This window comes from Mus caroli, chromosome 8, assembly GCF_900094665.2.
Source record: "Mus caroli chromosome 8, CAROLI_EIJ_v1.1, whole genome shotgun sequence".
Lineage (NCBI taxonomy): Eukaryota > Metazoa > Chordata > Mammalia > Rodentia > Muridae > Mus > Mus caroli.
Genome location: NC_034577.1, coordinates 115,673,168 through 115,696,873, shown reverse-complemented (window position 1 = coordinate 115,696,873; position 23,706 = coordinate 115,673,168). Strand labels below are relative to the sequence as shown.

The 23,706-nt window shown below is 49.5% G+C and overlaps 1 protein-coding gene across 1 annotated transcript in view; it reads right to left on the bottom strand.

The window, feature by feature from the left end:
- Cog2 (component of oligomeric golgi complex 2) overlaps positions 1-23,069 on the bottom strand; it is a 31,610-nt gene extending 8,541 nt beyond the window's left edge. Inside the window, exons 1-11 of the mRNA XM_021170856.1 lie at positions 22,887-23,069; positions 18,038-18,199; positions 16,639-16,704; positions 14,775-14,855; positions 13,605-13,708; positions 11,087-11,195; positions 10,241-10,420; positions 8,040-8,164; positions 5,704-5,830; positions 2,479-2,618; positions 563-624 (exon numbers count right to left, since the gene is read on the bottom strand). Of these exons, the coding sequence (XP_021026515.1) occupies positions 563-624; positions 2,479-2,618; positions 5,704-5,830; positions 8,040-8,164; positions 10,241-10,420; positions 11,087-11,195; positions 13,605-13,708; positions 14,775-14,855; positions 16,639-16,704; positions 18,038-18,199; positions 22,887-22,958 (1,228 nt within the window). The 5' untranslated portion in view covers positions 22,959-23,069. The remainder of the gene's footprint in view (positions 1-562; positions 625-2,478; positions 2,619-5,703; positions 5,831-8,039; positions 8,165-10,240; positions 10,421-11,086; positions 11,196-13,604; positions 13,709-14,774; positions 14,856-16,638; positions 16,705-18,037; positions 18,200-22,886) is intronic.
- Between the last annotated feature and the right edge of the window lie 637 nt (positions 23,070-23,706).

Here is a 23,706-nt window from a genome sequence, read left to right as displayed (position 1 = left end):
GCTACCAAGAATGGTGTCACGAGTCTCAACACCTGCAGCTGCCATCTGCCCAGAGCCCCAAGAAGCCTGAGCTGTGTTCCAACCGAGTTGTTCTTAGGAGGGGACAGGAGCATGCAGACCATGTGCTGCCTTCCCATAGCTGGGTTGGGGGCAGGAAGGAAGGTGAACTGCAGACGTCTACAGATAGCTGATTGAATGTACAGCCATTCCACACAAACGTGCGCAATCTCGAGAGCTGATCACAGAGTCTGGAGGGCACAGCGGCCGCACGCACCAGGAGGAAAAGGCCTGCTTGGAACTTTATAAAGCATCCTCTGCCACCATCTCTCTGAAGCAAGAAATTCAATGAACCAAGACTGCTTTCTATTGGTTGCATAAAAAAGTAAAATGTCTGAGAACTTAGCTTACTAGCAGAGTGCTTGCCTAGCATGTTATGGGGTCATGGTTTTTTTGTTTCTTTAAGATGTTAAGCCAGTGTCCTTACTGCACAAATCCCTGTGTGGTGGGAAGAGGCAGGAGCCCGCTCAGACCTGGGACACCTGCTGTCTCCTGCCGAGCTTACCTGGGGCGTCCTCGAGCCCGTCTGTGAGGGCTGCTTCCAGGGATCCTGCCACTTCTCGGAACCTGAGGAAGAGGGAAATGGGTCAGTGTCAGGTGGGAGGGGCCTGCAGGATGCTTCTGCCTGCACAGCCTCCTCTCCTGCCCACTGACCCAGTGTTCTCAGGATATCCGGACGCTCTTCTCCCTTTTACTGTATAAGAAATAAACTCCAGATGAAGCCACTGTCCTGCAGGGTTCTCTGCTATCTGCAGCTAGTCTCAAATACATGCCATCCATGCCTCGCTGAGAGGATCCCCTGAGTTCCACTGTGTAGTAGCAGCTCAAGGCTACACAGCGTTATCTCCAAACACCCTCCCCCCCCCATGCCAGCAATACCACAGTGAAGAAACGGCCCAAACTAAGACACAGAAAGCCGGCTTGACACCTGCCTTTGTCACCTGAAGAATACCCCAAGTCCCCAGTCAACCATGGGCTCACTGCACACGCCCTTCATCTCTGCCGACCTTCCTGCTGCAGCCTACACTCTGATGGCAGCCAGTCCCTGCAGCCAGCCACCCATCACACCTGGGTTTCACTAACAGAGGCAACATGTTTGACAACTGCCTGCTTTCGTGGGCACTGTTTCTAAGCTGCAACCTCTGCACACTCTTGCCAGTTGCTAACCCCATTCCACGCAGACACAGGGACCCAGAGGGTCTGCGGCACTAACTCCCTCAGTAATGGGGAATCCTGACTAACGTTCAGGATGAGTTCATCTCAGCGACACCTGAGAGCCATCTGTGGCAATGAGCTGAGCAGGTGCCGGGGAAGCCTACAACAGGCTGGCCTTGGCAACAGCAGAGGGAAGACACAGAAGGAACATGAAGCAGAGAGAGAGAGGTGGTGAGAGCCTGAGGGAGCCGCCCAGGAAGCAGCATCCAAGTGCAAGGACAAGAGGAAGGGCTACGGGTGGTGGAGGTGCACGCCAGCCTCGAGGGCTCTGCTTCAGCCCACAGCATCTTTCAAAATCTACACAAAACACAGGAAAGCAGACTGATGCAGAGGCTGAGGTCCTGGTTGCCCTGTCCACAATGGGAAGGTGGAGCCATGTAAGAAGCCCAAGAGAGGACGTGTCATTGCTGTGGTCTTCAGTGGCCTAGAACATAGAACCCAACAGAAAGCATGAAGCTGGACAGGAAACCAGGTTTAGTTAGCAGACTTGGTAAAGGCACGAGACCCCAAGTTATGTGAATGCTTATGCCAGGTCACAGAAACCATGGGAACAGAGCCCTGACAGCTCGCACTCCACAGAGCAGAGAGACATCTGCTGCTGAGCCAAGGAACACAGCTCAGAGGGAAAGGTCCAGGCATAATGGCCTTATGGAGGCTAAGGTGATCACCATGCAAAGCTGCTGATCACCATGGTGAGCCCCGATCGGCCATGCTGTACCCTTCAGATGCACTGGAGTGTCACCGTCGTCTGTGGTGTCACCGTCTGTGGAGCTCAGGAGAGGAAATGTCCAGCTTTAGCGTTTGGGTTTGGGGAAGGACTCTACTCACATCTTTCCTTAAGCACCATGGTCTAAGGGGAAGCAGAAGCACTCTTACAAAATGGCCCCTGGGGCAGCCCAGCGTGGAGGGTGCTGCTTTCCTCTGCTCTAAGTACCAGACAGCAAGAAGCACATATGTGCTGTGGACGTGGAGCTCTGAGGAGGGACAGGGAGTAAAGATACCTAAGCCTCCACATCACGGAGTCCATGTCGCAGAAGGAACTGCAAACTGTACACTCACACGAATGCTCTAGCATGTTCCAAAAACTTCAGCTCTCCTGTACAACCTGAAGCCGTCTGGGCCATGTGGGCATTTACTTTCCCCACCAGGGACTGAACACCTATTTTCCAACATCTGTGGAGGGGTAGAATTGGGTGAGTGACTGACCTTATCTGAAAGTAAACAGGCAGGTTCCACTTATTGCTGAAGCTGTGATAGGCAGGGTGTGCTCGCAGTCGCTTTACACTGGCCTGGGATCCACACTGCCGCTCAAACCTCTGCACAAAGTCCATGCTCACAGTGTATTTCTAGAACAAGAACAAACGGTGGGATTTTCTCCATCAGCCAGGTAGACAGACAGTCAGGAGCACATGCTCAGACTGCAGCTGAGACTGCAAGGCCACCACAGAACCAGGCAGGAGCGACTGTCCTCAGGGCAGCCTCCTGATAACTCCAACTTCCCCGTCCTTAGAGCTTCAGCCCTGACCACAGCGATGTGTGCTGCTGTGAGGGTGAGGTGTGAGGGAAAAGCCCATCTGAAGCCAGGTGTTCCTCTACAAGTCCAGTGCTTTCTAATAACACACACTGCTTCCGGGGCAGCCATGACCCTCACACGGGATCACAGACAGATGACGTAGGAGGAGTCATCTCTCCTAGCAGAAGTCTTTTAAAAGGAAATGAGGAAAGAAAACCTACCGGAGGAGACACTGTGTGATTCCTGTGGACGAAAGACGACAGGACAGACGGACACACTAAACATATGCACCGTCACCATGATAACCTCCCTTCCCCCCCAGGCACTGCTAGGAAACACAGCAAGCTGCGCTTGGCTTCTGAGGGGTCTCCATTCTCTAAGTCCCAGGCTCCCTGTAAACTCTGCTGGACGTTCTCAGTTAGACAGGGCTCAATCCCATGTCACCAAATTCCTAAACTCTCTTATTCTCTGGGGGTGGTCAAGATGTAAGGAGCGGAGACAAAGGCACCTGAACTGTCTCTGGAGATAGCAAGGCTGAAGGAGTACAGAGGACCACGCTTTCAGAAGAACAGTGGTGTGGACTTCAAGCCAGAGGCATTTCTTCAAGTGATAGAGACCCACAGAAAATGCAGCCACTAGCCCTGGGCCAGAGGCCTGCTAAGAATTTGGAGTTCAGGTTCTCTCAGAAAGGTTCTCTTCTGAGTCCAAACCTCTGCTGAGCCACCATGGTCCTTAAGAGTCTCTGAAGAACACAGCAAGATAGAAAGACCCCTGATCGGCTCACATCCACTGCTCCTTCACCCCACGCACAGTATCCAATCTAAAACACACCATTTCTAAAATCACAAAACCTGCTTACACAACTTACGGAAAACACAAGTCACCATATCATTCAATATTCTAAATGCAGGACAAACAGCACAGTGGACAGACGGGTTTCTCTGGTACAAGCTCCATACTTGTCTAAGCCAAAGTTCCCACTAAGTCTCCTGTGCCTCTCCAGATGGTGGGAAGCGCTAACATTAAACAGCAGATTAGCAAACCAACAGTACTGGAAACGACCATGGAGGTCATTAACAGCGAGCACTCAACACTCAGGAGAGGCCGTTCAGACACTGAAGAGGCAGTCACTGCCCGGAAGGAAGGTGCCAAGCATCATGTGGAGTGAAGCAGCAGCCAAGGGGCCGAGGAGGAAACCAAAGCCTGGGGAGACGACACACGTGACCACCCCAGCATGGATGGAAATACTTGTCTTCACTCAAACTTCAGAGTTTGACCTCTTAGCAAACTTTCTTCCCCAAGGAAAAGCAAGGTCATTATGTGCAGACAGACAGACTGACTTTATTATCAAGACATGGCATGTGCTGTCAGTAAGCCTTACTATGAAGCAGTGCTTCTGAGTCTCCCTAATGCTGTGACCCTTTAATGGGGTCCCTCATGTTGTGGTGACCCCAGCCCTCAAATTATTTTGTTGCTACTTCATAAGTGCAATTTTGCTACTATTATGAACCACAGTGTAAATATCTGAGATGCAGGTTGTCTGATATGTGACCTCTGTGAAAGGGTCACGACTCCCACAAACAGGTTGTGACCCCCAGGTCAAGAACTGCTGCTGTAGAGCTTTCAAAGGACTGCAATCAGGAAGAAGACAAAGAATGTGCCGGTCCCCAGGGAGCAACAGTCAGCAGCAGGAGGGGAGATCTGCAGCGTGAAGACTCCAAACACCAGGAAATGCCTAGTTTTAAACATCACACAGAAGTGGCAGAGCGTGACTTCCCCTGTAAGTTTATTGAGTGAGGAGGGAGGACACACCTGCCTCTGTAGAAGGAAAAATCAGTACACAGGAGAAAATCCTCCAAAGCCTAGATTACTAAAGGGCAGGAAAAGAGGGAGAAAGAAAGGGGAGGGGGAGGTGAAGCTGAGCAGAGAGGAGCAGAGTTTACCCCACCACACCTTTAAAGCCACACAACTAAAATAAATACTGCTTATGGGGAAAGAGCCCGCCAAACCAGGCTCCAGAACAAGTGCTAGGGCAGGGCTCGCAGGCACTGCCATGCCCAGACACCTGTGGTGCAGCAAGACACCTGTGGCTCCTGCGATCTTCACTGCTTGCTCTTTTCCCCCATGGTCCACGCCTCACATGTGGGAGACGCTGGGAATCAGAACTCAGGTTTGCAAGCTTTCCCACACCAGGAGCTCTTACCAGGCCCACAGCTGAATTCTCGTGTAAAACAACGGCACGGATACTGGGCTTTGTGAAGTCTTGGCCTCTAGACTGAATTATGACCACAATCTAAGATGGGAACGTGGCTTGGAAGGACAGCTCAGCAGTTAACTGTGCATACAGCTCTCTTCTTTCTTTTTTAATGGGCATGGGTGTTTTGCCTGTATGTGTTCTGTGCCACTTGCATGTCTACTGCCTGAGGAAGGCAGAAGAGGCTTCAGATGCCCTGGCACTGGAGCTATAAGCGGTTGTGAGCCACTATGTGGGTGCTGGGAACCTAATCCTGGTCTCTGGAAGAGCAGCCAGTGTTCCTAACCACTGAGCCACCTCTCCATTTCCCTGCATATGGTTCCTGTAGAGGGTCTGAGTTTGGTTCCCAGCACACACAACATGAGGCTGGCAATCTACTGTAAACCCCAGCTCCAGGGGACCTGACACTTTCTTCTGTGGACTGCACTCAAGCACATAGACCCATCTCCTCACACATACACATAGATAGAAATACAATCCTAAGATAAAATGAGAGCACTCTCAGTCCTCCAAGTATCATATCCACACTTGAGAGAAGCAGTGTGTGTCCAATAAAAACACTCTGTCAACAATCACAGTTTTGCATTTCTGTAGCCTGAAACTACGTCAATCAAACTGTGACTTTCCTGAGGCACGGGGTATCTTCCAAATCACAAGCCATTACCTGGTGAAAGGTGTCTGGGTCCCCAGGATTGAAGAGCGAGGGTAGCTTTTCCTCTAGGCCTCGAACTATTTCTGGCCACACAGAATTCACCAAGAAATCATAGCCAGGAACGATAGTGCCTTTCTCACTGTGGGACAAGGAGACAGGATTGGTTAGTGCCACCCCACCTCCAGTAGGATCTGTGTGACAAGTTCCACAGACTGAGGCAACTGACCTCATGGAACCGGTTGTGGAACTCTTTGCTGGAGAAAAAATATCGAGCCTTAGTTCTCATGGCAATCTATCTGTTTTGTTTTCTCTTATTCCTTTTCTTATTTACAAGTTCCTGGTAGCCTAGGCCAAGATCTTAAGCGAGAATAATGGGTAAGAAACCATCCCTAGAGAAGGGGCCACTAACATGACCTTATCCCCAGAAAAAACTATGCTTTACTTTCTAAATCATTTACAAAACTATTATGATAAAAACTTTCCCAACAATAAAATTTCATATGGCTACACGTGTGTCATCTGAAGTGGATTTTGGTATATGGTCAAGAAAGCCTTAATTAGAAAGAATTAAAATAGTTTAAATTGATACATTGAAGATTTATAAAAAAATCAGGCACTAGATGTTAAGTAATAATTGACCATGGGGCTGGAAAGTTAGTTCAGTGGTTGAGAGCACTGACCGTTAAAGATTTATTAACCTGCTCCTGGGAATATGCCACTAGCCTTGGATGACTGTCCCCACTGACTACATCCTTTTAGAATTGTTATATTTTGATGATTTACAATGATGTTACCTGTTCTGTTGTGATCCACTGAACACATAGTTTCAGAGTTGTAACGCTTGGATGATTTTTGTGCTTTACTGTGTCAAATGATTTTTATTGGTATTTGTGATTGTCTCACTGGATATAGTTTCTAAGAGATGTAATGTTTGTTTTTTTTTTAGTGTATAAACCCCCTGTTTGAGTGCTGCAGAATACACTCAGATTCAAACTGCCTCTGTTTGTTTCTGTTGTCACTGCCGAATCCTTACCCACCTAGCTTCAAGGACCCTCATTCCAGGGGCCCCCATACTGGACTGGGGTGGTCTGTGGCAGGTTAGTTCACCCAACTTCTACTTTCTGCACTGTTTACTAAAAGAGCCTCAGCCTCATCTTATTTTAACTTTTTTTAAGACCATATTTTCTGTCTGGATTATTTCGATTTCACTCTGGGTCTCAGTGTTACACTGACCCTGACACCCCCACCCACCCTTCCCAACCCTGTCAGATACAACTCTCCTACTCACAGGCCACCACCCAGACTCTTAGCTTGGGAAACAGCAGCTGTAAGCTAATCGTGCCACAGGTCAGCTCTCTCAGCACTCAGGGGACAGAGATAGAAGAGTTACACACTCAAGGCCAGCCTGGGCCACAAAACAAGACTGGGTATTAAAACCAGAAGCCTTAGACTACAGGAAGTAACATCTGCATTCAAGTAGTTTCCTGCAAGGCATAGAGGAAGGGTCACTAACTTATCTGTGCTTGGGAGGACTCAGCTCTGAAATTCTGTTACCTTTCATGTCAAATCTCGGTCCCAACCCTGGTGTGAGAAGACACTAAGCCAGTCTGTGCGCTTTGCTCTGTGGTGTCCTACAGAGCTGCTGGTTTTCTAGTTTGAAAACTCAGAACCAAGTTCAGAGCACACACTCAAGCTCACAAAGAGGGTTCTATAAGATGTAAGTCAGAGGGACCAAACAGCTAAGGCCTCCTCAACTGTGCCAAGGAGGCTGCCCCATCCCCATGAGCACTTTGAAGTCCTGAGAACCAGGAGAAGGCTCAGTATGCTGGTCTGAGAAAGTCTACAGCTGAAACCAAGAGGCCTGGAGCCTAGAGCCTGCTCAAGGTCCTCCTGAGTCAGACCACAGAGCCGTCAGCTGGCAATGGTTAAAGCGAACCAGTATTTATTGAAGAACAGAAACTGACCAAAGGGAGAACTGAGGGCAACCTGAGGTGAACTGTGGCAGCTGGGACAGCTGGATGGTAGCTAGGAGTGATGCCTGCCATGGACATGGCCCTGGGTTTAAGCTCAGCACACAAAACCAGAAAACTGTTCTGTATACAGAATGGGATGTGGGCCATGAAAGAACGCACTCTCAGTTTAAACTGGACTTGGGAGGAAGGCAGCTGAGAAAAGGAATGTGGAGGGGCATGGATGGAGGGGTGTGGAGACTCCATCCAGAGACAGCCGGAGCCCTGGCTTTGTCCTGCACTTGAGCTCAGACCTGCTTTCCAGCCAGCAGGGCAGGAGCAGCAACACACAGGACCTGCTCACTGAGGGTGCAGCTCAGGCTGAGGCCTTTAGCTCACCTTGACACAGCTCCTCCTGTGACTTCCCGGAGAAGGCGGCAGTGGTGAGGGACGAATTCCAGAAGCTTGTTGTACATGAGCTGAAGGCCACTGGGATGAGACTCAACGAACTGCTCGACAATCACCTACAGACAGACAAACAGGAACTGCTCAACATCACCTACAGACAGACAAACAGGAACTGCTCAACATCACCTACAGACAGACAAACAGGAACTGCTCAACATCACCTACAGACAAACGGGAACTGCTCAACATCACCTACAGACAGACAAACGGGAACTGCTCAACATCACCTACAGACAGACAAACGGGAACTGCTCGACATCACCTACAGACAGACAGACAAATGGGAACTGCTCAACAATGGCATTTAAAAGGGAACCAGGAGCCAGGCACTATAGAAGTGAGAAGGACACTCAGGCGCTCTCTGTTTAGATGTTATTGTTTGCTTGTTTTCTATTTATGTATTTATTTATTTTCTTTATGTATGTGAGTACACTGTTGCTCTCTTCAGACACACCAGAAGAGGCATCAGATCCTATTACAGATGGCTGTGAGCCACCATGTGGTTGCTGGGAGTTGAACTCTGGAACTCAGTCAGTGCTCTTAACGGCTGAGCTTTGTGTCTCTCCAGCCCTTGTTTTTGTTTTTTAAGCCTCTCACTGTATAGCTAAACTGAAATCAGGCTGGCCTCAACCTCACAGAGATCTGCCTGCCCAGAGCTGGTAGATTAGAGGTATGGATCCTCACATGCAGGTCAGCTGTATATTTTCTAAACAGAAACACTATACTGGTCACATTCAGAACCAGTTGCTATGTTTACCCATAGCTCTGACTTGAAGTAGCGAAGGAGGAGGCAGAGACTGGCCTGAAGTTGGAAAATCTGCTTCCCCCAGAACAGGCCTAGGTCAGAGCAAGGGCCCATTTCAGTTCCTCACAGGCTGACCCTGGCCTCTCCTGTCAATACTGGGCTTAGGACAGGGTCTGAGGCAGACAAATAAAATATATTTCATGTATTATTTTATTTTTGGTTATAAGATTGAAACTCATAACAAAAATCCATTAAGTTTTAAAAGATAGGTTGTAAGTTACTCAGTGGTATCTGTAAATGAGAAATGTTGCCCACAGTTCATGTCTGAGTGCTCGGTTCTCAGAGGCAGAGCCTTATAGAGAACATACTTCACTGTGGGCATCCTGTGAGGGTTACAGCCTTACACTACCTCCTGATCCTGCTCTTTGCCTCCTGTCTGGATAAAAATTCGAGCAGCCATCTTCCCACTCTTGTCAGCATGCCTTGCCCTCTCTGCCTTTACCAACTCTGTCCTCCCTGGAAATGTACGTTAAAACAGTTCCTTATTCCTAAGTTAATTCTGATCATGGTGTTTTACCATAGCAACAGAAAGCAAACGAGTGTACTCGGTATGCCACACACTCTGAGTGCTGCTTTATGCCAGCACTCAGCTTGTATCTGTAGCTGAGAGGTCCCACTTACTGACAAACACCAGCACAGTTTGTTCTCTTCCCTCCACAGACAGCTACAGAGTGTAACCAGGTAAGAACATGGGAAACTGAAAACTCGTTCTAGCAGTTCTAAGGTTGCCCAGGATTAAAATGAATCTCTGTACTTACTGACAAATGTGTACAGTGTCAGGCTGGAGATGCTGACAGATGCTGACAGTCCCCAGCAGGACACACAATCCCCACCAAAAGCTGGTCCAACAGGCCACGTCCTTTACCTCTGATCAACCCCACCTTCCCAGCCCCACAATTCCTCCCCGTTTCTCAAGCCTTGACCAATGTCTTCTGTTCCCTGAAGAGCGGTGGGCAATTATCCTACTCATCCCTCGTATGCCTCACTTCTCTGGACCCTGCCAGTGCTATATCAGCCGTTAGTAGTTAGTTAGTAGCACTTAGTCTAGTCCACCAATAGGACTGATGGTTAAATTGTTTTCTAGTGACTTAACTGGGTATCTAGCTCACCATGTTAACAGAGCTAACATGTCCTGACCCTGGCCTTCTTTCTGGGTGGAACTAACAGCAGAGCTGAAGGCATCTCCAGGCTGTAGCAGGGACAGCCATCAGAGTGCATTCAGTCCCAGCTGTAACTGGGAGCAGGACCCTCTCCTACACGCATGCAGACACGCGCTCCTTGCATCTCTGGTGTATCCAGCTCTGCCCCTTACACCAGCAACACAGACCTCATTGACATATGGCTTCACCAGGACTTGGCCAACCAGAGCTTCTGCATCCCGTGTCTTATCAATGGTGGCATAGGTACGCAGGCAGTGCCGGATGATGTCCACATCTGAGGTCTGCAAACCTTCCAGCAGGAGGCCTTCCAGAGACTGCTGCAACATGGCTGTGATGCCAGCTATACGCTGTGGGAACATCAGAAAGCTCACACTCATGGCTCCCAAACTCCAAAGGGCTGTACACACCCTGATGCGTAACCTCACAGAAGGCAGCATGTGGACAATTAAGAGGGAACCCTGCCTGGGGTACCAGCCAATCTCCTCCCATGACCTGTTCTCCAAGTAGATCACTCGCTGGAAGAATTTATGGAGAGACTGTCAGAATGAGAAATGTCACTTTTCTCTGAAGTTATGAAAAGAGTTCGGCTCAGTGCCCTCACTGCGTGACTTACACCCACCTCTAACTCTAGTTCCAGGAGTCTTAAAACCTTCTTCTGGCCTCCATGGACATCTGCAGACATGCAAACACACCCACACCCACACCCACACCCAGGCTAAATGGTTAAAAACAAAGCTCAGTCTAGGTCTTTGGGAAAACTCAGCATTAACTGTGCCACATGGTGTCAGATTTAGAGTGCTACCCTGCAACCTGGAGCGTGAGACCTAGAGTTTTCACAAAACCTGTAGGCATTGACCCTTGGAAAACAGAAGTCTCAAAGCCAACCCCAAGCCTGGGGTCACCATCCATAACTCAGAGTCAGTGCCAGGCGCCAGGCGCGCTTCGAGACAAGACCAGGCTGAGATTCTCTGCAACCCACAGCCCAGCCCCCACCCCACCCCACCCGCACTTACGGGTCTCACTTTGTCCAAAAGGGGCATGCCCTTGCTCTGCACAGCATGAAACTGAAGCTGGTTAAACTCTGTGGCAATTCTCTCCAAAACCTGTCCAGTCAGGAGTGGGCTGGGAGAAACAAGCAGAGAATATAGCTGCAAAGGTGTTGACTGCCATGAGTTCAAACCACAGTGCTCAGCTTTGAGACAGTGGTGATCAGCTTTGAGACAGTGGTGATCAGCTCTGAGACAGTGGCCACCTTGCCACAAGGTCAAAATCAATCCTTATGCCATCTCTGTTTCCTCCCAATGGACATGCCCCGACCACTCCAGTTGCAGCGGGCCAGTGCTAGCGTGCACGTGACTGGTGCTGCTGGGGTTTGTGCCTCAGGGCTGCCAGCTAAGTTCACAGGGTGCCATGTCCCATCACCTCTCTCCAGAGCCACCCCCTCCAAGGCCCTCCCATCTGCCCTCATTGCCTCTGTTCTGAATGCATGTCTCTGCTTCTGTGACCCCTCAACCTTCTCTTCTTGTTACCCACATAATTCCCTTCTTCTAAACTCCCTCTGATACTTCTTAAACCCCTAATACTTTTGTCATTTTAGTGAAGGTGGCCTTCTAGTAGCAATAAATAAAGCCTCTGAAATACCTTCCAATGTAAATAACTGCTTAAAGTCATGTGACCACAGCTAAAGGAGCACTCTGCATGCTGTAGGCCCTAGAGAAGGCATTTAGTCTGCGTCTAGCACAACATACATATGAGCACCAGCCCCCTGACACATGCTATAAGCACCAATGCCATCCATCTGAGGAGAGGGAAAGCAGTGAGGGACAGTGTGGTTTATTGGAGGAGCTGAGCTAGGAAAAACGTCCCTAGCATAAGGACATGGGAAACAGCACAGTGAGGCCATTGGACAGCCTGACCCTGGACTGGGCCATGGATGCTAGTTCAGCATGAGGAGAAAGGCTGCCCGAAGATGCTCCTGTCTTTAGTGTCTGAGAAGATGCTCCTGTCCTCAATGTCTCAGAAGATGCTCCTGTCTTCAGTGTCTGCAGCTCTTCTCTCTCTGAGGGAGCCTGGATTGCTCCTGTCTAGTGTCTAAATACTAACTGTTCACTAACATGACCTTGCTTTCCCTCTGTGACAATGATAAGTGATGATCTGAGCTAAGCAAACTTCCAAAGGTGACACAGAGTAAGGCAGGCACAATGTCACAGGTATAGTTACCAGGAAACCTACTCTTCCCTAGGGGCACTGCCTGGCACCTTTATTGGGAACCTGCCAGCAACTGGCACTGGCCATGAGGACCAGACCCTGATGCCAGGGATCTAACAATCTGGCAGGAAAGGACTCAAGTCAACAGCTTCTGTTCCTGCTGGGGGTCTGCAGCAGGAAGGTGGAGCCAGGGGAGGCCTTCTGTGGTGACTTCTGTGTGTCTGTCTGTCTGTACATTCCCATTCAGAACTGCATGAAGCTTTCCAGAGCAGGAGAGACCAACAGGCTCTCAGAGACAGAGGGAATGTCACCAAGCCCCACACTTTAAGCTTTTCCTTCCCCGTGCACAGAGTCACAGCAGCTTGCCTTGCCTTGTGCATCTCCAGTGAACTGGGCAGTCATGGGGAGGTGAGAATGAAAGAGGCCCCAAGGAAGGACGGGCCTGGACACTGGGCTCAAGGCCAGACCTGCTGCTGTCACGGAGCCACAGCAGGGTCCAGGAACTCTGGAGAACTGTGTCATGAAGGGAGGCCTAGGGGGTTTGAATTTACAGACTGACAGGGTGGGAGGCCAGGCCTAAATCTGGCATGGAGGAGAAAGTAAGAGAAGGCAGATGCAGCCGTGACACAGCATCAGCCCGCAGTGCCAGCCTCGTGCACAGTGGGAGTCTGCTCCTCCAAGACTGCAAGCTGGCACCAGGGTGGAGCAGGCAGTTCTAGAGATGAGAGACAGAAGGAAAGGGGAAAGAGCTGTTTCACCCTGGAGAACAGCGCACTCGCTTCCTGGGATGAGGGAGGAAGGCACGGGTGGAGTTCTTCTGCCTTGGGCACATCGAGGAGAAACACAGCGTCCATGTCTCCTCCACGAGTGCACTGTCTGAGAAGCCACTGCAGCCTCTCGGTGGGTCACGCTCATCCCAGTCTGAGGCTGGAAGAGCAGCAGACAGTTCAGTGTCCCTTGAAGGTCACAGAGGCCTCCCAGGGTGTGTGCTTCGGGCAGAGTTCCAAGACTGTGCCGTGGACTCAGCAGGGATGTCAGGAAGGGCAGGAGAACAGGTGTCCAGGAAGGAGGCTGGGGGATGGGGTCAGTGCCGACCAAGGGCAGCCTGGGAAGGCCTGTCCCTGTGCTGCAGTGCAGGCAGAGCAAAGTCAACACCACTGCCCCCTCAGCCTGGCATCCACAAATGCTGGCCTCACAGGCACGTGCCACTACACCTGGCTAAGCCGCTTTTAAACTAGACTCAGATTTTCTCTATTTTCCAGCAACAAGTCCCACTCAAATAAGTTTTAGACTGGATGTGAAGTTCTCAGCAAAGACACTTACCTGCTTGCTTCTTGGGAAGATACATCTTTAGAACTTTGAGAGTTTAAGATTTTCTCAATTTTCTCAACCGATCGAATAACTTGTATAAGTCTCAACACACTCATCTATAAAAGGACGTTAAGCAAAAAACAAACCAAAATGGAACACTTATCAGGCTGCCGAGTCTTAATTAGCTCCTTTCCTCATTTTAACAAGGGAGAGGCAAAGGTCGGTCGATATTATACATTTTAAATATTCTTACCTAATCCTCAATTCCCAAGGATGTAAATTCTGACTTTCCTACAGTGAATTTCAAAATTCTATCATAGTTAAATGGCACAAAATAAGATGGCAAGCTGTCTTGCCAGCTCTTATATTTATTTTCTTAAAATGCATTTCCACATTTTAGTTTCCAATAAACACATCTCTCTTTAACCACATGAGTAACCACATGAGCACAGTAACCTACATCCTCAGGTGTTGGGCCAATAAACACACTACTGACAAAACAACATCCATAGCGGTACAGAGGGGACACAGGGCTCACCATAGCAGGGCAGAGGGGACACAGGGCTCACCATAGCGGGGCAGAGGGGACACAGGGCTCACCATAGCGGTACAGAGGGGACACAGGGTTCACCATAGCGGGGCAGAGGGGACACAGGGCTCACCATAGCGGGACAGAGGGGACACAGGGCTCACCATAGCGGGGCAGAGGGAACACAGGGTTCACCATAGCGGGGCAGAGGGGACACAGGGCTCACCACAGGGGGACAGAGGGGACACAGGGTACACGAGGTGACACCCAGAAGGATGAGCTGCTGGCAGACCTGAGCTCCCACCTCTCACAGTGCACAGGGACCCCCTCCGTGCTGGGGACACACGGCATGCTGAGAGGAGCTTCACTATTACTACCTAACTTACTTAAGCTATGTCTGCGATGCTGTCTTACTTCACTAAGTCCCGACTGATGAGCATGAACAGCCTGGGGTGGGGTGTTTGAAGCATGTAACATACTGCCTTAAAACATTAACATTATCCTCTCTCCTTAGTGAGGCCAGGGATGAGAAGACACGATATCTGCGCAAGCACTGATGTCAGCAGAGTGCCCAGGGAGAGGGAACCGCAGGCCCCACAGTGCTGATAAGCCACGACACTGAACCAAGGTTTAGGATAGACACCATAACGTACCTTTTTCTTCCTAATGTCTTCTTGCTTAGACATTCGTTCATCTACTGCCAGAATTCCTTCACTGACAGAGGACCTAAGACTCTTGAAAATAATAAAAACAATAGTTGGCAAATATTAAATGTAACATTATAAATCTGACACATTCAATTCTATTGCATAAGACTACTACACCCAGGCCAGTACTCAGACATCAACAAAGTCAAAAAGCATGGGGTAAATGAACCCCTGTAAGGCACCTAGGACATGGAGGCACAGTGAAACGCAAACATACACGAGAGACCACAGTCAGCTGCAGTGGAGGAAGGACAATCAAAGCCTGTGTTCGGGAGCATCTGGGATTTAAAGAGGGTGCGATATGGGGAGACCTTGCAAATCTGCACACACGCATGGGGGGATTCTTAGTAGGTCAGAGAGAATGGGGACAGCCCACTCCTGGTGGGAGAGGCACAGTCTGGCATCTGCAGGCTTCTCTTTGAAGAGAAGGAGAACTTGGGGGGCAGGGGGCGGGTGTTGGCTTCTGCAGACTAGAATCTACTCAAGCAATAGGGGAAAAGCACGGTAAGAATGGAGAAGCTCAGGACAAGAGGCCAGAAGACCAGAAACACCAGCATATCCAGGAGCTACTAAGTTAGGCCAACTGGGAGATAGTCATGAATGAAGGCGATGAAAACTAGGGTAAGTGGGGAAATCACAAACATTCTATCGAGAAGTAACTTCTCTAATGTTACAAAGCACTGTAATACTGGCTACTAACCAGGCAAACAACAACTCCCCATCTCAGGATCTCAAAGGCCAGCTTCAGGGTTGAGGATCAAACCAGCCGAGTCTGGCTGATGTGTCTAGGATGCGGTGGCAAGGTGGACAGTGGGACAAAGGGAAGGGCCGAGGAAAGGAAGAACAGAGAATCAGCCAGCATGAGAGCTGGCTGCTGGCAGAGTCTACAGAAAGCAAAGATGGGGCTGTGGAAGCTCCAGGAAGTCACAGGGACGTGGAACCCAGCAGTGGACCACAGAGTCGCTCACTTTGATTCTTTGGAGAGTAACTCAGAAGAGCTTCAGAAAAGCCACGCAGTACCTCAGCAGCCAGAGCTCCTCTTGAGCTCAAAGCCAAGCTCAGGTGGCCCTGCAGGCCACCTTCCTTTCTCCCCTCTCGATGACGCCTGACATGGGCACTATTTCCCCCAAACCAGATGCATGTCACATGTTCAGACATGGTCTAAGGCTTTTCACAATCAAGGTGACATGCACAGGTCTCCTTGGGACAGAACACCAAGCATGTGAAAACCTCACAGTACCAAAGGGCCTGGCAGTCAGGGGACCTGAGACTGTGGGATGAACCAGCAGACAAAGGACAGGGTGACACCAACCTACACTGTAATGCTCACCTAGAAGTCCACCCCTTGGTGGTTTTCTTGTGCCGTACAATACATCAGAGAAACATTTAAATTCTTGTGCGTTGGGTATTCTGTTAAATTGGTGTTTTCCTTCAGTTGCTTGGGGTTTAAAGAACTTTGTGGGTTAGGACTCTAACTACACACCATTTGTCACCTGGGAAAATACCTATAAAATAACAAATACTTAGGATATAAGCCAGTCCCAGCCAGGTGGCTGGTCACTAACAGGCTGAGGCTTTAGCCTTCCTTCCTCCAGCCACTTTAAAGCCATGGACTTGAAGACTGTCCTCAGTCATGCTGCCAACGGCAGTATCACATGCTAAACAGAGAATCAGTTATCTGCAATGTCTGAGATGAAAACTCTAACTACTGACCACTAAAACCAACAGACAGACTAGAACCCTGGATCCCTAAGCAGACAGGAGCATTGTGCTTTATAACAGATCACTTAGTAACAGCTGGGGAACTTACCAGAACCTCTTCTCGTAACTGTCCCAAAGGCACAGAAAGTTGGTTGAGGGCTCTGTCCATGCCAACCTGGAGGCAAAATCATGACAGCTCAAAATCCTCAGTCCTAACCCAGTGTAACAGTCTAAGTGCCGGTGGCCGCTGCTGGCAGAGTGTGGCTACCCGGGAAGACCATGAGAAGAAGGAAGTCACACACAGGCCTCCTTAAAGACGAGTGAGTATCTCTGGAGGATTTGGGGTGAGCTGAGGACAAGTGCTAAGTCCTGGCGGCCACAGCAAGTGTAGTGACTGTCACCTGAGCATGCTGGTGCCACAGTCTAATAAAGAGCATCTCACCTAATCTGATAACTCTTGGGGGGAAAATCCAAATTATATACAGGGAAATAATCTTTGAGTTCCTAAGTCTATTGGAACAGTCGCCTTAATAACTACAGTACATTCACAAAGCAAACACAGTTCGTTCATTTTCCTGTTTCTTAAGATTTTCAGAGGCTGTGCTTTCTATACTTCTTAGGACTAACACTTAAAAGCAAAATAAGATATGAATAAGACTTAAAAAAAAAAAAGAAAGAAAGAACTCTTTGAGAGTATTAAAATCAAGCATTCCACGCTGCTCTGACCAGCCCCTGGCATGTCCTCCCCATTCATGAAGGCCAGCCTCCTGCGGATCACTGCTGCCACTCCCTGCTGGCATGTGCACGTGTGTCATGCCAGAAAGTAGGCTCTCCGCAAGAGTGGCTGTCACGTGCTCTGGCACAGTAGCCTAACCCATGGGACTTCCTGCAAACCCGTCAGCACCCAACAAAGATGGCCTCTCGCTGCCCCTCCCTTTACTGCGCTCACAGCTAGCACCCAACACCAACTCAAGAATAATCAAGCCACGCGGAGCATGGGAATGCACACCCATAACCCAGCACTCTAGAGAAAGAGGCAAGAGGCAACTTTGTGGCAGTCTGTGACCAGCCTAGGCTACACATAAGTCCCAGGACAGCCAGGACAACAGATAAAGATCCTGTTCCAAAAGTCAGGTTTGGTAACACACACCTTATTCCAGACCTTGGGAGGCAGAAGCAGGTGGATCTCTGAGTTTCAGACGAGCATGGTGTATACACCAGGGCAGTCAGGGCTACAGAGAGACTCTGCCTCAACAACAGCGCCCACCAAGCCCATCTCGGGAAAGCCAAAAGTACAAAGAGAATCCTACAACTACACAGTTTTATGTGAGCAGGAACTAAAATCAAAAACGTGGTTCAAGCTCAGTTCTCCTGGGACTGACGGACTTTACTGAGTGCTTGAACCCTGAAACTATATGGTTTCTACAATGCTGCACTGTTAGGAACCAGCCCATGGGACAGAGCACCTGCCTGAGGCATCACCGGCAGGCGCAGTGGAGGACGCTCACCAGGTTTGTTGAGAGGTTGACAAAGTCGGCGTAGTCCTTGTTAATGAGCTCCACCATGGCCGTCTTCAGCAGCTTGTAATACAGCTCGAGGTCGTCTCTCAGCTCCTCCAGCTGCACCCGCTTCCTGCAGTCAGACACAAAGTGGTCCACGTCGAAATCCTCCTGGAATGAGCAGGAGAGCCAAGTTAGTCACACACACACACACACACACACACACACACACACACACACGAGGACAGGAGGCGGGGACAGGCCTGTCACTCACTCAGGTGCCTACAAGGGCCAAGCGCGGCCTCCTTGTGATCGCATTCTACAGGGAACTTAAGTTTCTCAATGGACACAATTCAGTTAAGGCTCTTCTAAAATCAGAAACCGCTTTCTTCCCTCAATTTTAAAAGTATTAAGGGTTCAGTGTAAAGATTTCAAGCCAATAGACTATGAAACTCACTATAGAAAGAAAAAAGAAAATGAAATCTTTTTTTAAAAAGATTTATTTATTTATTATATGGAAGTACAGTGTAGCTGTCTTTAGACACCCCAGGAGGAGGCATCAGATCCTGTTACGAATGGTTGTGAGCCACCATGTGGTTGCTGGGATTAGAACTTAGGACCTTCGGAAGAGCAGTCAGTGCTCTTAACCACTGAGCCGTCTATCCAGTCCAGAAAATGAAATCTTTGTGCTTTACAAGATATACACTGGTCTGTTTCACACCACTCGACATTGTGGCTCACATGCACACCTGCACACGCACACCTAATGCTTCTCCCAGAAAACAACTCACCTCTGGTGTATTTGGTAATGTTGAGTGTGTACTCAGGAGTCCACAGCATGGGCTTCCATGGTACAGGCATGGAGCCCAGCCCTTACCATTGTGGACTCTCAGGCCACCCGGGCTCTCAGCTCCTTCCCCCAGCATCAGAAGCTCCTGGTAGGCGGATGCACCTACAGCTAGCAGGTTACTGCTTATCTCACCTCTGACTGAGCCTCTTCCTAGTGGACCTGCTCCATCTAGTGTCACAGCACAAGTGTAATGGTTCCCAAACTTGTTAAGGCCCAGAACGCATTGCTATGATCACATAATTCCATTAACAGTGTGTAAAGCAAGAGTGTGACTCAAAAGCCGTGATCATTTTCCTGAGACATAAAGTAGGCGTTGGAAAGACTGGAAACAGGCAGTTTGCTAAGGCCGATTTTACTGAATAACGAAGGGGTGATGTAAACCCAGCAGGACAGGGGTGGGGAAATCACAAAGCCAGAAGACCCCGCAGCAGACCCTTTGCAAATGTCCACGGGTCCTCCCACCACTGTGAGAAACAAAGTGAACACAGAAGTATTTCCATACTGAGAAATGGAGCCAGCAGTGACTTTAGAGTCATGGCAGCAAAGAACAAATGGAGACTCATCCATCTTAGACTGAAATCCTAAGGTCTGCACACACCACTTCTTCAGGTACCAGTTAACACTTCAGTTAGCCAGCCAAATACCCACCATGATCATCTAGGCAAAAAGACTTCCTCCAAACCAAAGCATCGCAGCCACCTACAGAAAAGCCGTCAGCTTCTCCTTCTGCAGCCATAGCCAGAGGCTGTGGGAGAGCACGGCCCACAGCCCCAGCTGAGTATAAGCAGGTCTATGACCTTGGACAAGACCCTGACTGATGAACTAGGCGTCTTATTCCAAGTGACTTTTACTTAGGGTGGCTCGTTGTTATGGCAGAGCTACTTGATGCAGAATCAAAGATATCCTAAGTAGCTTGGTTCTAGCCTTGTCTGTAGCCCAAAAGGTTAAAAGTCAGTAGTAACTTCGTTTACTAAGGTAGCAAGATCAAGAGTTCAAGGCCAGCTTGGGCAAGACCACTAATTACTGTTTAAAGGGAAAAGAAAAAGAACAAAGGAAAAGAGTGTCCGGTGTGCACGGTCACAAAGGAGTGTAGGTGACTGCATAGCTGTGAGGAGACAGAGGAGGGATGCCCTGCTATGATGTCACCAGGGAAGATGAGCCTGACAGTTGATCCTGTCAGCTCAACAGGATGAGTCACTCTGGAGACAAATCTCGGGGCATCTCTGTGAGGGGGTCTCTACAACAGAGTGAACTCAGCATTAGCACCCATCACTTTCCACCCCTAGCTGCAGGTGCGAAGTGACAAACTAGTGACCTTAAGCTCTGCCACCATTCCTTCCTGCCATGATGGTCTGGCTGCAACCCCTTAAACAAGCTGAAACAAACACTTTTCTGAGTTTCTTTCTGTCATGTATTTGGTCCTAGGACTGAGAACAGAACACAGCGAGACAGCAGTAACAACTCTCCAGCCGGAAACTGTGAGCGATAGGGATTAACACAGAGAGAAGGGAGGAAAAGGCTAGAACCAGGCAAGGCAGAAAGCCAGCGGGAAGGTGGAAAGCCAGCGGGAAGGTGTAGCAGAGAGAACAGAGTGGGACTTGGGCATGTGTGCCGTGGAAAGAGACGATCATCAAGCTTGTGAGCCTGCGAATGTAGAGGCTCAGAGTCTCAGGGCAGCTGACGGCACAGGAGAGGGTCAGGCCACAGCAGCCACAAGGAGGGGACGCACAGATGCAGGACTGAGGCTGTCATCAGCAAGGTGAGGATGTTCTGTGTTTCCTGAACAGGAATGACGTCACATGCTGGCTGCAGACGGGAAGGATGTGATGCCGGTGTGCTCAAGCACTCGGTCTGACCTCTGTCAGCAATACCACCTTCTACTGCCAACACCTTCTATCCTACTTCATTGGCTGGACAGCAATCTCCTTCACCAGCTTCTTCTCATACAATGATATAATCCTGTAAGCTCCCGATCAAAGGTGACCCCAGCTTCAGGATGAACACTGGGTGGAACACAGATCCCTCCTATGACACTCGGGCACATCAGTTCTCATCCGGTCCCACCTCTATTTCCGGTCTGGATTCTGGCATTCCTCCATACTCTAACCACCACAGACCAAGCGCAGTTTCTGAACCCGCATGTGCTTTCTCATGTTCAACAGCCAAGCCACACCTTTCTGCCCTTGTCTCTTCGAATCTAGACTTGGAGTTGGCACACAGTAGGGTGGTCCATGAATGAGCAAACATCTGCTACCACTGCCCAGCAGGCTGTCAACATCTTGGCAAGACAGCACATTTGTAATCAAATGACTGCAATCCACGGAGCCTCAACTCTCCTAATGTGTATCTGATATCCCATCCTTGTTAAAAAACAAAAAACAAAAAACAAAAAACAAATCTATGCCACTGAAAATTATGTTGAATACAATACAAATGTACACATACAATTTGGATAACAGGCACTCCTCCTGCCCTTTCTGCCACGAAACTAACTCATAAAACGCTTCTTTGAAGGAAGCACAAATAATAAAGGGCCTTAATTTCTGGCTCCACCTAGAAAAACCAACATCACACACAATGGCTGTTCCATGTCGTTTCCTCTTCAATGGAACTGGCCACATCAGCAGAACTACAAACTGCGTGGCACACTCAAGAGAGCTGACTGCATCAAAGAGCGTGGAGCAGCCTGGCCATTCCGTCCCCGTTTGCTGATGTTGTCTCACTAACTACTTACATTGTGTGCCAACTCCTTGCAGGCACTTATCACCTCGGTGTGAGCGAGGGAGACACAGGCAATGCCCAACCCTGAGGCAATGGGCCAGAACGGCTGCTGGCACGAGGCCTCGGCCGAGTTAAATGGTGAACACAGTAAGTTTTCTCACCTAAAGTCAAAACAGGCCATGATCCCTGGGCAAGCTTTCTTCCTCCAGACTCTTGTCCCTGTCATGTACCTTTGGCTCTTTTTTTACCCTCTTTCCAAGGTATCCATAAGTCACGGGATGGACCAGGGGCTTTCTGAATCATTCTTTCAAGCGTCCCACTTGGACCTCGCTTATTGGAGATGGCTCAGCAGTTAAGAGTGCTTACTACTTTTACAGAGGGCCAGAGTTTGGCTCCCGGCACCCACATGGCAGCTCACAAGCTCCTGTAACTCCAGTTCTAGGGAATCCCACAGTCTTCTGGCCTCTGAGGGCTTCTGCACACACTGTGCACATAAACTCAGGAAGGCAGACACATACACACAAAAAAGCCTCTCACACATGGAAGCCTACGTGGGCACAGGACAGAAGACATATAAATTAAAACCAAACACCAAAACCTCAGCTCTTTCTTTGGCCATGTCAACTAAATGCAAATACCAGAACGGAGATAGGCCAGTTAAGTCAGAGGGAAAAATTCGAATGTGAAAAGGGAGCAGGGTGCACATGCAAACACAACACACACACATACACACACACTCTATACAGTAAGACGTAGACTCATTTGCTTAGTATTTTATGTGCCAAAGAGACAGAATTTCTAACTTCCTAACCTCGGAACCAGCTTTGAAATGGTCCCTCAAATCGCAACTATTAAATGGCACAAACTTTTAGCTCACATTTGCCATCTCATCCTTTGAGACAGGAGGATCGAGACCTGTCCGGGCTACAACTCAAAACCCTCCCTGTCTCGAGAAAGAAAGCGGGTGTAAATATGTTTGAGGTTGTTTTAAGTGACAACAGCGGAGAGGTACAACTAACAGGCTCAAAGCCTGCGCCGTTCGGAGGCTGTGCCCGCTCGGTGAAATGCTACCAGCCAAGTGTTTTCGGTTTGGATTTGTAAGCAGGGCCGCTGCTAGGTTGCAGGGTGGCGAGGCTGTCAGGTTCCCACTTCCTAATGTCAGAGCGATTTCAGCCTGGACACCCCTGCCACCTTCCATCCCGCGTCCCTGACACCCGCCGGAGCCTCTGGGAACCACCGGGCCTCAGCATCCGGCCAACTCAGCGGCGATCTGCCGGGTGCCCTCACCTTCATGAACTCGTCCTTATCGAAGCACAGCGTGTCCGGCCCCGTGGGCAGGTTCATCCTGCGTTTCTCCATCACGCCGGCCGCCGCCCCTCAAGGCCAAGACTGCAGGGGACGCGGCAGCCCAGCCCACCCCCACCGTCCCAGCTCCACTTCCGCTTCCGCCAGTATCAGCTGCGAGCGACAGCCAATAGACGAACGTCGCGGGCGGCTGCGCACTGTTGGTGATAAGAGCGGCGCCCTCGAGCCCTAAACTCGCAGCCTGGCGCTACTGCCTCCGAGAGTCGAGCGTGGTACTGCAGCCTCACGCAAGCACCGAGGCAGCTGGCCCGGGAGAAAAGTCAAGAACCAGGACAGCCTTGTTCTTTTCTCCTGGCAAGAGTCTCAGAGCGGCCGCCTCCGAGGAGAGAAACGTCACTGCCCTTAAAGATGGTCAGAGGAAAGTGATCCCTTTGCATTTCAGTTTAGTCCAAACAGGACACCATCCCTCTAACTTAATGTTGGGGTAAAATTCAGAGACCCTATCGCCAGAGCCTGTGCTGGATAGGCTGGACTGCTGCTGATGTTCCTAGCATGTTGGTTTGTGTGTAGCAAAGAAATCTTGTTTTCTTGTTAATATTTTATTCTTATTACCAAATCTTTCACCCTCACAAGTTTAGGCAACGTGAACTCGCCATACCCTGACCATGCTCTAGTAACCGCCAGCCTGTCTCTAGGTCCTCTTTACCCAGGCTACCACCACCATCATAGCTGTCATGGGAAGATATTGTTAGAACACTTCACCAACACCTTATTTAGCGATTCCTCCTGTAAAAGATCAAAC